The 12995-nt window shown below is 40.2% G+C and overlaps 1 protein-coding gene and 1 long non-coding RNA gene across 2 annotated transcripts; both read right to left on the bottom strand.

Annotated features, from left to right (window-relative positions):
• Positions 1-271: 271 nt before the first annotated feature.
• LOC139131358 (uncharacterized) lies at positions 272-3192 on the bottom strand. Its single transcript, XR_011552108.1, has 3 exons — positions 3025-3192; positions 2629-2714; positions 272-399 (listed from the first exon to the last, which is right to left on the bottom strand). It is a non-coding gene; the product is annotated as an uncharacterized lncRNA (long non-coding RNA).
• A 2088-nt stretch (positions 3193-5280) lies between these two features.
• On the bottom strand, positions 5281-11196 carry LOC139132205 (adhesion G-protein coupled receptor D1-like). Its single transcript, XM_070698595.1, has 8 exons — positions 11089-11196; positions 10371-10555; positions 9855-9919; positions 9326-9467; positions 7681-7784; positions 6810-6915; positions 5697-5850; positions 5281-5351 (listed from the first exon to the last, which is right to left on the bottom strand). Exons 2-8 carry the CDS (start codon positions 10536-10538, stop codon positions 5281-5283), a joined length of 810 nt encoding a protein of 269 aa, XP_070554696.1. The 5' UTR covers positions 10539-10555; positions 11089-11196.
• Between the last annotated feature and the right edge of the window lie 1799 nt (positions 11197-12995).

The following is a 12995-nucleotide window of genomic DNA, read 5'->3' as shown; positions in this document are numbered from 1 at the left end:
AGAGAGAAGAGAGAGAGAGAGAGAGAGAGAGAGAGAGAGAGAGAGAGAGAGGAGAGAGAGAGAGAGAGAGAGAGAGAGAGGGGGGTTCAATTAATTTAATTAAGTTACATGAAGAATCAATTAATTTAATTAAGTTACATGAAGAACTGAACTCATTAGAATCTGACAGACGTGTTGACTTCTAGGGTTCACTAAACAGTACAGCTAAAACACATGTGTACAGCTGTATATTTTCCACACTTTCGTGTAGAACTATCCACATCTACACTTACTTGTAGGGAGTTCAAAATCGCGAAGAGATACAGAAACACTATTGTCTCGTTGTCGACTGCGAAGAGTCCAAGCAACCATGTCGTTCCTAGTAAAGGAAGCAACATTAATGCACTTTTGACACCCGCTCTGGAAAAGAAAGAAGCAAAATGGTGAGTGTAATTTCGGCCAGCACCGTGGCCTTCTAAATGAAAGCACACAGTGAAGGCAAGTTGGCTCGGACCTCTCTGTCTCGAAAGAGCGCCACCATATGTTTGTTTGAATACTGTGCCGATGCGGTCAGGTAAGATACCATCAAACGATCTTTGAATCTGTATCAAACTGTAGAATTTGATATTACTCGATTTAAGCTGCTAACAGGCTAGCCTTTTCTTGATATTATGGTTAAAATATTACATACAGATCATGGCTGTAAAATGTTAGAGTCAAGATCAGGTAAGCGATATTCTTAGCTATACCAGCTATTATGAACACCGTCAAACACTTATCAAAACGTCCTACATTTATTTCAAGACATCTCTGAACATCATAAAAGAGTATTCCTCAAAAACACAAGAAAGTGTATGTGATCGGAAGATACCATTACCAGAAAAGTAAGCGTGGGAATTCGAAATTCGACGTGTGTCGACCCCAGTTCTGTCCCTGGTTAATCGCGTTTTGAGCGGCCGGTCATGGATTCAGTGTGGTTGCTTCCCGGAATTTTTTTCCACCTAAGTGACATTTATTATACAGGTAATTTCTTTGCATTGAGAGAAGGATGTATACAGTTAGTTGATAATTATCAGTAATATGTAGACGTCATATATTCATTACTCTTATCTGACTCCCGCTATTTATGTATACTAGTATTCTGTTGGGCAAAACGTGGAAATGGTAATAAAATGTTATAAATCGAATATCTACTGAATTTGCTGCAGTTTCTTCCAGTAATAAGACAACGGATGATATAAAACGTTTCAATATATCCAAGTGTAAGTGTACGGTATTTCTCTGAAGAGTGAAGATCTTGAGAAAGTATTCGGATAGTTTTCGCCGACTACAGGTCTTTGCGTATTTCATGCATTGCACAAGACCGTAGTAGTTTTAGCCCGCAGTTCTTCCGCGGCGTTCAGCGACCCATCACCTGATGATTGCCCGTTCTTTAACAAGTCACGCATGAGTCACTTGCTGTCTCGCTGCCCTGTCTAGAGAGTCACAAAATTTATGTGACATGCTAGTATCACAACAAACGTACACACCGAGAGAATCCTTTTAACTGCCCTCTTCGCTATGGGAATGAACTCATCGCGTTAGTGACATCCAGGGGTGCAGTGAAAGAGCCATACTGATTGTTTTCCAAGACACATGTTGTAAGGTATGTGTTCAGATGGCGGCCCCACGTGAGTCTTTTCGTTATAATAGACACGTTGCCCAATTTCAAGTAGAGACAGGTAACTCCATCACTTTTTTACAACCTAGGCTAGTCCTGGCTGGGTTTGTAAATATTTAACCAGGTCAGAAACACTTCTATGAAGCCATACTGGAAACAAACGACTTTGTGTTAATTTGTATGTATTCACACAAAGGGACTTCGCTTTATGCCACAAGAAATTGTATTGTGTACGCTCATAAAAAATATGCACACTTTGAATCGATGATATCTGAATTGTTAATGTTTTTATTAGTTTGTCCTTCAAAACTACAACATTTCCTTCTTTTCCTTACTAAAGTGAGATGAAATACACGGTATAAGCGTTGTCATGGTTACTTCGGAGTAATCGTGACATTACAAACATGACGCCTTCTGTACGAATAAATGCAATGTTGTCGTTGGCACACGAATTCTTGTCCGGACTAAAAATCGGTCATGAACGACGACATTGGTCATTAAATGCATGAAGGCTACTATTTCAGTTCTTTGATTAATTGCAAGCAGAACATGAACACTGGGCAAAGTTCGACATGATTTTGGGAGTATGACAAGTAAACTTAATTGACAAACAGGATAAAATTGATGAAATAATACACCGTAGGTCACAGAATGTATATATCTTTAACCGCTTAAAAAATTTAAAAGCCGAGTACTCGAGAAGTGGCATGTTATTAGCTGATAATAATAATACGTATTGATAAGATGAAAGCTAATCGAGGTATTGTCAAAAGAGTGCAATGGCGTAGTTGCAAATTGGTCTTACGACACATCCTTTTCAAAACTCAATTATGGTCGACCGCCTATCGTATTTACCAGCTTGAGAATTTTTTGCGAACAAGTCTTTATTTCCAAAGCTACGCAATCCTCGATGAACTTTCTCCTTGTTCTACAGACCCCCCCCCCCGAGATCATAGAATAAATGCATGCAGCAATGTAAATCTACTCACTTTGCGTGGTCGTACTCTTTAGCTTGTGTCATTTTCGCAGCGGTAATGACCACCTTGACGACCGCGCCTAATACGATAATATTGGCCTGCAATAGTTGTACAGTTTTGAGGTCAGCATGTGGTGCGTCCCGCGGCCTTTGAGCTAGCACAAGCGGGCGCACTCTGGTAGATATGAGCATAAATCGACCCCAAAGGTCGGAAATGATTCAAATAAAGAGCATATATGAAATCACACTGGTGTGCCAGTTGACATAGTTCATGCTGTAGAGTGTCATCAAGACAGCCGGGCGGCCTAAACGGCTGGCAGGTCTCCTGCGTAGAGGGTCAAAGGGCTGAAACTGTTGAATCCTTTAATGTTGCTATCGACTGAGAAACAAATATGAGCACTATACTTACCAGGATGATGAAAATTGCAATAGCTGCAAAGGCCCATATCAAACCGTGATCAGCCGACAGCCAACACCTGAAACGAGTCACAAGTAAAGTTTTACCGAACAACAAACCAAATGCAAAGAATGATAAAAATGTTTCCAAAACGAGAAACTTGGCAGAAAGGCGGACACGGTATATGATCATTTGAAATCACTGGTAAGTTTTGTTCTTAGTTTTTTTTTGTAGGAAACAGTGTCCGTGTCTCCAAAAAGAAAGACCCGGCCAAATCTTTGGTCACATCGGGTTATAAGTGAGTTCACGATCCTATACTCTCTCTCACAATATTCAATCACAGTATACAAGACTGATAATCACTGGTTTACAGCACGACACAGAATGTTGTCCCGGAGGGCAAACAGATTCAGCTTTCCGGCGACGACAGGTAATATAGACACCGGAGACAAGACGTTCACTTGGTGACGTGATGTTGATGTGATGTGATGTGATGTGATGTGATGTGATGTGATGTGTGCAGGCATGAACAGTTAAGCTTCTACATTGCAGCTATAAAACATTCACCGAAGTCTTATTTATATCTTTCGCATGCATGAAAGCGCGATGCAGGTGGTACAGCGGCATTGATGATTCACAAGCATACATGCAAAATGAACTTCAATGCACATGCTTAAGGCGTAACGGATGATGTTAGAATGTGGACACGACTGGATGCCGACCGTTACGATGTTGGGGTCAAGTGATATCCAGAATCGCCTTGTTGCTATATTCGGAATATCGTTTTACTGATAGCATTTTAACTCTGAAAGACACGCGTACATTGTTTCTATACATTGCTCAGTCGTAAATCATGCTCTGATTTTTCATCGATGTCGCCTTCCCGATTTAAAAACATCCACTGAACTCTGCAAATACGCATGTCCGGTTGAAATGTGAGCACAGAGAAAAAAAGATGGTAGACTCTTTAACGCTATGTTATCAGGAGTGCGCCATCAACTCTGCGATAAAGAGGGAAAGTGAAATTTCAGTACGCAACAAACTGAGAAGACGTCACTGTACGCTGCTGGCGTGAACCCGCCGATAGACCTTTCTCTGTTTTTGTGGCCCTTACCAGCCTATGTATGGATCCCCCGTGCAGTCGTGGTCTTGTAACCTGTGATGAAATAATTGTTCAACAACACTTCGTTTTCGAGAGAAAAGAAATCAAACAAACAAACAAACATAAAGATCATCTGGCATTCGTTAAATTATCTGTGATGTTAGTTCTATTGTTGTTTACTATATGTTAGATACTATGGGTGCTTAAATGCGTATTAAGTGTCGAGTTAATTTGCATTAGGACTCTAACTACAGTATCTGCTAAAAGTGAATATATATTATTAGGTACACAGGTGCCTCTCCTGGACGTTATGTTTTGACAAATCTATATCAACCGTCATATTGTGTCGTTCCGATTCTTGTTGCTGGAGACTAGGGACACCTCTGACAATTTAGGAAAATTAGCATGATCATCGACGCCATAACTTGCTGACGTAGTATGTTAAGGTAGGATACGCATCAGGGACAAATAATCGAGCTCTCAAATAATTTCAATACTTTTCTGGTCTACCACTAGTGGGAGCTCATTTTAAAGCTCTTGGTGTTACGTAGTCTTAGCTTTTCGAAAATCGAACATGCTATTTCACCCATAGGGATGGCCGCCATTTTGAATTTCAAACATCAGTATATATTGGGTAACTTGTAGTGCCAAAGTTTGCGCGGTGACCCCTAATTTCTATTCTTGATTTTGATGGAGAATTGTCGAAAGTCTGTTTGAGGAAAGTTTGAGAATAATTTAAGTCTTTCACTTAAGTACGATGGCTAATGTCATCTGTATTTACCGTGACGGTTGGGATTAAACCGCAAACCCGTGTCCCGAAGAAAACACCCGGATTGACACAACCTCTCTTTAAGCAAATTTGCCAAAAATATCATCCAGGAATGGCATAGCTTCACTGGCTCGTGTGTGACAGAAAAGAAAAGTTAATAAATTTACTTCATGGGACTGATTTTGCATATTCCATTTTGAAAGTCTTAAGTGAACTGTTGGTATACAGCAACTTCCGAGATCGGCTGTTAGGCTGATTACCAAAATAAATTAAGAAATCATTTTGACAGTTGCTTAATTTGGCATTTTGAAAAAGGTTGCATTGCTGATCGACTTCTACGAAAAAGCACGCCCAGAAAACCGCATTTTCATCGACATTGTTTACATTTGACTGAAACCTACTTTTTATCACTTCCATAATCTTGCCATCTTACACCGAGACATATTCCAACAATTACTGCCGGAGTGCCTGTGGGAACAAAGTGAAAAAAAATATTACATTGACGTAATTTCTGTCTCAGCGCTACCCCTTAGATGAATACACCAATCATGCAATTTGACGTATCAGTAAATTAGTTCTATACAAATCAACAAATCTCATATTCTGATTGTGACTCGCTGACAATGGGTCCTATATATTCTGAAGAAGGGTATAATTATCTCTTAGGTATTTGTACTGTCCGTATCGAAAGAAAATTTAAGCATTTAGCCTCGTCTAACTGTTATGAGACAGTTTCCCCCCAAAAAAGGCGTTCAATAGACAAATCTAGGAATGAACGACTGGGTTTCTTTCATCAATGAAATCGATACTTACCCCAACAGATGGTATAGTAGTACTTCAGCCAATTGGTTTCACTGCCGTACACTGTGATGACCTGTCTGTACAAGTGTACGCCCTCTACCAGCATCCAGAGGAAAAGCGCTGTGCAAGAATAGTGTAGAACGATGGCCACCATCTTGCAAGTCACCTGGAAGATGGTCACAAGTGAAAGAGAAAATTTAGATGTGCACTTCGAGGCACTAACTTCATTTGTTTCCCTATGCAATGATCCCATGAGTTCAGGTATAGTCCTGCCTTTTTCCCTCCTCGTCATAGGTAGTCAGTTTCATGGCTACACCACATCGGGTCCTGTGTTTTCTATGCTATCACAAAATTTAAGGTAGTATGCCTCTCGAAACTGAAAGACTTAAACTTTTGTTCAAACTTTCCTCAAGGAATCTTTCATCATTCTCTTTAAAAATCAAGAATATTTGGGGGGGGGGGTCACTGTGCAAGTTTTGGTACTCGGAGAAACAAATTACCCAAATTACCGATCTGTGAAATTCTAAATGGCCGCCATCCCTGTGTTTAGTCTATAGGGAAAAATTAAATTTTATATTTCCGAAAAAAACTAAGACGGTGATAATTTTTACAGAGCTTTGAAATGAACTTCCGCATGTGGAAGATTAGAAAAGAAAAGTAAAAGTTGAACCGGGTCAGAATATCTGTCCGCGAAGCGCATTCTACCTTAACACGAAGATTTTCAGGTACATGTGATAACATTTCCAGAAGCTCAGCTGTCGTTCGGCCATACTTTTGATAATGATAAACTTTCAATTTTGGTAACTTGGAACTATTTCGCAAGGCAAACACATCTTCGGACTCATCAAGTTCTCCATTCGCTTAGTGTCCACAGTCAAAGGTAGCACTGGCTGGAGTTTTCTGTGGGGTTTAAACCATTTTCTTGCTTCGTTCATATTGGGTTAAGAAACATCACCGTTGAGAGCATTTACACTGTTACACATTGGTCGCTAATCAGGCAGGAACTCTCCGCTAATCCATGAATTTTGCAAGATAGCAAAGTATGATTTTATCTAGGTAATGTTGCAAAATTGAGAATCGCGTTTCGGCCATGATAACAAAAAAATAATCAAGGATTACACTCACAACATGTATACTTGCTGTATCCGAGCTGAGAACAAGAATCTGCACGATAAATATGGCCACCATCAAATTTTTGTGAATCGTCATTCTTTCCGAAGAGAGTGATGAACTGTTGTAAGAAAAGCAATAGATAGTCACGTGATTCAGTGTAACCAATAATGTGTACTTCGCTGCTGTGAATCGTCAAAGGTATACAAGATCTACACACTTTTGACAAAACAGGGAGTTCGAGATTTGCATGGACCAAGCAGAATTAAGCATAACTTTTGTAAAATTCAACCAAACATGCAGTCTCTCGCCCCTTACTTTTGTGTCGCAGGTAATATCTGGTTTTCTCTCCTAGCTGCAGTAGTATGGAAAAAAGTCCCGGTGGATGCACATCAACTAATTCCTCGTTTAAAACCGAGTTAATATTTTTTAACTTGCTGTCTGCATACAATGAGTTAAGGAGTAACGATGAAGCCTTATGACTTTTTACTTAGACTTAGTTCAAGTCAGTGAATTTTTAAAAAATAAAATCATTCATAATAGTTTCTCTTGTGTCTGTCCTATTTCGTATAAACCTATTCGGAATTTGGTAGCCCAGGTCCGGTTTTTCCAGGGATTGAATGCGTTACCTTTGAGTCTGCGCAGTATAGTGAGTTAGTTTCTGCCGGATTCCGGGTGAAACCCCTGTATAGCGTTCACCCCACTCATAGCGTCCACTCACGCGCGCGTTTCACATGAAAGCAAAATACAAATCATTGTGTTCACTCAACTCAAAACATTAACAAATCACAGACTTGAACCAAGTCTACTTTTTACTGTAAATTGTGTTCACAAACAAATGATCGACTTTTTTTCCCATTTGAGATGACATTGTTCGAATACTTACCCGAGATAAATGTACATAACAAAAGTAATGACAATTGCTCCGATGGAGATACTTGATCCGATATACACAATCAGGTCCAGTATTTTCTGATGTACAAACGATATCTGGGGAAATACAGAGTTGTAAATTAGGACGACAAAAGACGAGTATTATGCTCCATGACACTTCCAACGGCAAATTCCGCCGACATGTGGTCGCTGTATTAATAGAAGACACTTTTGTTTTGCTCCGATGTGCCTCCTTGAAATGCAAAGAGTCTGAAATTCTCTTACGACAAAATAGAAACCGTAAATTACTCTATACTTTGTGACATCGACGCAGGATGCAGCCTGAATTCAAAAAGCCTTTAGCTAACTCCTAAAAGCATGATTATTTTTTATATTGGATACTGTATCGCCATTCTTGCTTTTTCTATTCAAGCGTTGTCCTGTGGGGTTTTTTTCTACAATTTGTATGTTTTTCAGTCACCTCTGTGTCTATTCTCTGTGCCCATTTGCCTATGTATGAGTTGAATCAAAACGCGCAAAATAACCACTCGACAGATTGGTTTCTGAGAACGTCGAATATTCTCGATTTTCTGCAGCCAATTTAAAGTATGCAGAATTTGCAAATTGTCAAGAGTTCACCGCTCAGTTGTCATGAAGATACATGTACTTCAATTGCAATGCAAACATCATTGCTCTGGGCGCGTATGATTACGAGTAGTTCAATGTGTGTGAGTGAGAGAACGTGCATGCCTGATCGAGTGCATCGCAACACAATCGATTTACTATACACAACAGCGAGATGTACGAAGATTGAAAGCGTTGGAAGAGACAACTGGAATTGAAACATAAAGTCTACGTGGTCAAAGTTGTTAATCTTGGGTTTTGATATCACATCCACTCTCAGAGTGCCGTGAGACGAATAGGTTGTTGTTCGACCGAAGTTGTTAAAAAATAATAGCGTAGATAAACACCGAGAAATCTAAGAACAACAGCATCATATCAGATAGTACGGCGATTCCTTTCATGAGTTATATGTACAATTGCCGTTTTGCGGTTGTTAAAAGTACCCGTACTTAAGCTTTATTGTGCGATTGATGAACCAGATGCAAAGGAACTCCTGTAAAAAATGAGATGGGTAAACGCCGATCTCTTCTGATCCGATCAAAAGCCCAAAACGACCAAAAAACGAAAGCTTAATGCACAAATTTCAGTCATACTGACCGCTGGATCGCAGTGAATGACAAAACTGAAAGTTGTAAAATAGAAGGCACAACATCTGCATCAGCAGATAGGAATATTGTTTAAATGACATCACGACATTCCGCATCTTTCTTCAATCATGGTCATTATCCTTCATCGTAGCAATGAACGATGCCTCACGTTCATTTGGAGAAAACGGAAAACGTTCATTCGGGGAAACCAAAACGTTCGCCCCTTCTGAACCATAACCCCACTTTACCTGGTTTAGCCTCAGACTACTACCCAGGTTCATGCGCATCTCCTTTCCTTAGTGAAAGTTACATATTACACTGTCTTTGTATTACACAATTTCCTATGATGTCCTGACATATTTTGTTCTCTGAGACGAAAAGGAAGATGTCGCCCCTCCCCCCAGGAGAATTTTACTGTAGACAGTCGTCGTGTTTGACGTAGCTTACCTCGATTGGCACCACCGTCATCAGTACTGCGAAGTTTGTGGTGTGTGTGCAGTAGCACTGCACCAATTCGTCTGACACGTTGACAGCCCTGCACCCACCGCTTCTCCACACGGCCAGTGAGTAGACGTACTCACTGTTGTTCCTGTAACGATAAGAGTGCGCGAAATGGCTCGGTAATTTACCACGAACTCAGTAACGAAGATCAAGGTATGTCAAATAAGTAGTTTTTGTCATCGTCCGTTCTGTGTTATCATGACATATTCTGATATGATCGCACTGTTATTATTAGTACACACATAGTTAAATAACCATTTTTAGGTAATTCAAAGCGGGCTTTGACGGAAGGAACTACCTTGAATTGAAACTGGTCAAGTGCAATCTACCATTCACAACAAAAGACGCATACAGAGTCTAAATGCATACAAGAAACTGGGTAGATTTTTTCTGGTGACATCATCAGGCGGATAGACACACAGACATACTGAAACATAAACAGGGTCCCATGTTACATCGTCGAAACGGAACTTACGTCATAAAATCCAAATAGGCGCAAGATTCTTTCAGCGAATTGCACTGCCCAAACTCTGATCCATTCTGCAGTGGGATTAGAAATACCAAAAAAATATCAAAGTTCACCAGAAGGTTCCGTGAGTGTGTTTATATTCAAACTTTAACGATTGTGACAGATATTTTGTGCTTTGAAAAACCACTATATACACCATTAAATGTTTCTGGCTTGTCTTTATGATGTAATTGTTACTACAACGTCCGTATGAGCAGACTACTTACTGTTTCTTAGTGCAACAAGATACTTGGTGATTTAGTATTCGTTTGTGCAAATAGTATTAACGAGTGTTATTTTGGTATTAAAATTTTATGGAAGTGATTCCTTTCAATGTGCAATCTTTATGTACTTCGCATCTTGCGATGTATATTGTGTATTGTAGCACACTGAAGGAATTTAATGATTCAAATTAGGAAGCCATGAAAATGCTTCATAGCAAAACGAAAAACTCAAAAATACAAGTGAATGGCCGATAATTACCGTTGTTTGTAGCTGATATGTGACTGGCAGACTGACAAGGTGCCCGTTCAACGTCACCGTTAGAGACAAAATATCGGTCGTGAGGAATGTTTTACCGCTGTCGTCTGCAGCGTACGCCACACTGCCACCGATTATATCGTACATGTCTCGATACCATGCACCGATCATAACTACAGAATCGTTGACTGGAGAGAGAGAGAGAGAGAGAGAGAGAGAGAGAGAGAGAGAGAGAGAGAGAGAGAGAGAGAGAGAGAGAGAGAGAGAGAGAGAGAAGAGAGAGAGAGAGAGAGAGAGAGAGAGAGAGAGAGAGAGAGAGAGAGAGAGAGACAGACAGACAGACAGACAGACAGACAGACAGACAAAGACACAGGCAGACAGAGACAGAGACAGAGACAGAAAGAGACAGACAGACAGACAGACAGACAAAGACACAGACAGAGAGAGAGAGAGAGAGAGAGAGAGAGAGAGAGAGAGAGAGAGAGAGAGAGAGAGAGAGAGAGAGAATAGGGTGAATCTGAAAGCGGCAACATTTATAAAGTACAAGACTTGTAGATATACTTGTAGATCATTTTCCGATTAGTCTATACTTCATTCCTGTACTGAAACGTTCCGCCTAGGCAGATATAGGTTCTTTTTTCTTTTTACTCTCTTTTCCCATAAATCCTACACAGGTCGGAACCCAAATGCGCGCTTCAACGAAGACAGACCGAGTACTTACCCCCTGTTCCGTAGACATCTACGATCTCTTTCAAGTCATCTCCGTTCACCTGTATGAACTGGCCCTCCTCTACGCCATCATAGAAACTCCATCCCTCTGCTACGGCCTCGTTGCTCATGGAAACCACTTCTAAAACTGACGGTGATGACAATAGACAGGTTATATATTCTGAATAGGGACTCAATCGTACCTTCGGCTTCTGAGGGAAATTGCAGTCCCATGCCTTTATTCGTGTGGACACTTCAACGCACTGCATGCTGGCCTCACTGATATTATACATGTAATTTATTTTTTACGGTTCATTACTATAAATCATTTTATAGACGGTGTACAATAGTAGTCTTACCTTACCAACGTTTAGAATTTGTAATTAAACTTTAAATTTATCTTTCTAAACGCGTGAACTTTTAAAACCCGACATTTAACCTTATTAATGAATCTAAGTTAGAGTAAAGGGATGGCCATGAGCCATGCACTGTTTATTGAAAGTCGTGCACTCAACAGTCTTATCGGGGGTCTGACTTTATCATGCAGGTGCTTAAGCAACCTATGGCTTCTTACCCACGTTCTGGGAAACTTCGCGTATCTCCTTGCCACTCGGCAGCTTCTCTGCAACTCTTTCAGCGAAGCCGTCAATGCCGTGAATGAGATCCAGTCCAGTCTTTCTGTCGACCAGACCGGGCTGAAATGTTGAAGTGTGAACTTGGTTAAAAATCGAGAGGAGAATCAGGGTCACTCCACGGCTTGTCTCGTGATTTTATATACGAAGCCACTCCTAAAAATACTTTCAACTCTCTACATAGTCAAGAAAATGATCACTCAATTAATGGTAAATTACCAAATCAATCAATCAATCACTCAATACGTCAACTCTTATATCAGATCGAAAAATTTACTAGTAGTCATTATCACTAATTTGACACCAATACAGAACTCTTACTGAAGCATTTCTGTCAGAGAAGAGCGCCTTGTCAGTTGCACTAAAGTTCGAAAGCCCCGTGCCAATCGCGATAGCCCCGGAGGGCTAAGAGAGCCCTCATACAAGGATCACCCCTCTTGTCCAGACATATGAATCATTCGTTGATTTGACAATTACAGCCTAAGAGTATTGTCAGGCCTTCTTGTACTGAATGTCACTAACCTGCTCTAGTATGACTTGAAGAATTTCATTTGAAATCTCCACAACGGCCTAGATGAAGAAAAACATAATAAATGCAAGCGACACCTGATATATTTAGTTTTGCGAAATCGCAAACATGTCTTCTAATACGTTGTCTTCTCATACGTCAAATTCTATCGATAATATAACTGATACAACAGATAATTATTCCAAGATGTAGGATAGAATGCCTAGTCGTCATTATCAACAGTGATATTATAACCATGGGGTATTGATAGAGCCACGCCTGATGAAGAATGTATACAGTAGTTGCAACGACTGGCATTGCCTTTATTCTGCATGCACATTCTTACTCTAGCACCAGTGTCCATAACTTTTCCTTCATTTACTCGTAATCAACACTGAAGACTGAGGAGCATCTTATAATTTGACAGGTACTATGCCACGAACGGATAACAGGCTTCGTATCGGTGTACTTTACCGTGATGGCCGTGATGAGTTGGGTCATGTCAGAGGTCAAGTGACATCATCCAAGTTTTGAAGGAACCAGGTCGCGTTGAAGTCTCTGATTGGTGTCTCCGCCTGAGAAGGAAGCCAATGTAGAGACATTTCAGTTTCTACTTAGACTTGACAATGCATGGTGAAAATACAGATAAGGAAGCAAACTACAAACAAAAATATGGTGAGACATATTTTTCTTGCAAAAATACATCTTGTCGTCAGGCAAAAAACTGTCACAACTATTTGAGCATTGCGTCATGTAAATGAATGGGTTGTACCATTATAT

The sequence above is a fragment of the Ptychodera flava genome, chromosome 4 (genome assembly GCF_041260155.1).
Source record: "Ptychodera flava strain L36383 chromosome 4, AS_Pfla_20210202, whole genome shotgun sequence".
NCBI lineage: Eukaryota > Metazoa > Hemichordata > Enteropneusta > Ptychoderidae > Ptychodera > Ptychodera flava.
The sequence above is the reverse complement of the archived record's forward strand: the minus strand, read 5'-3'. Positions and strand labels throughout refer to the sequence as shown.

Excerpts from the sequence above, each read along its gene's own strand:
- LOC139132205 (XM_070698595.1), bottom strand. The coding sequence starts at position 10,538 with ATGATCGGTGCATGGTATCGAGACATGTACGATATAATCGGTGGCAGT. Across the intron at positions 5,851-6,809 it reads ATACAGCAAGTATACATGTT|GTGACTTGCAAGATGGTGGC; the intron begins GTGAGTGTAATC and ends ACCATCTTCCAG. Across the intron at positions 5,352-5,696 it reads CTACTATACCATCTGTTGGG|GCACTCCGGCAGTAATTGTT; the intron begins GTAAGTATCGAT and ends TTGTTCCCACAG.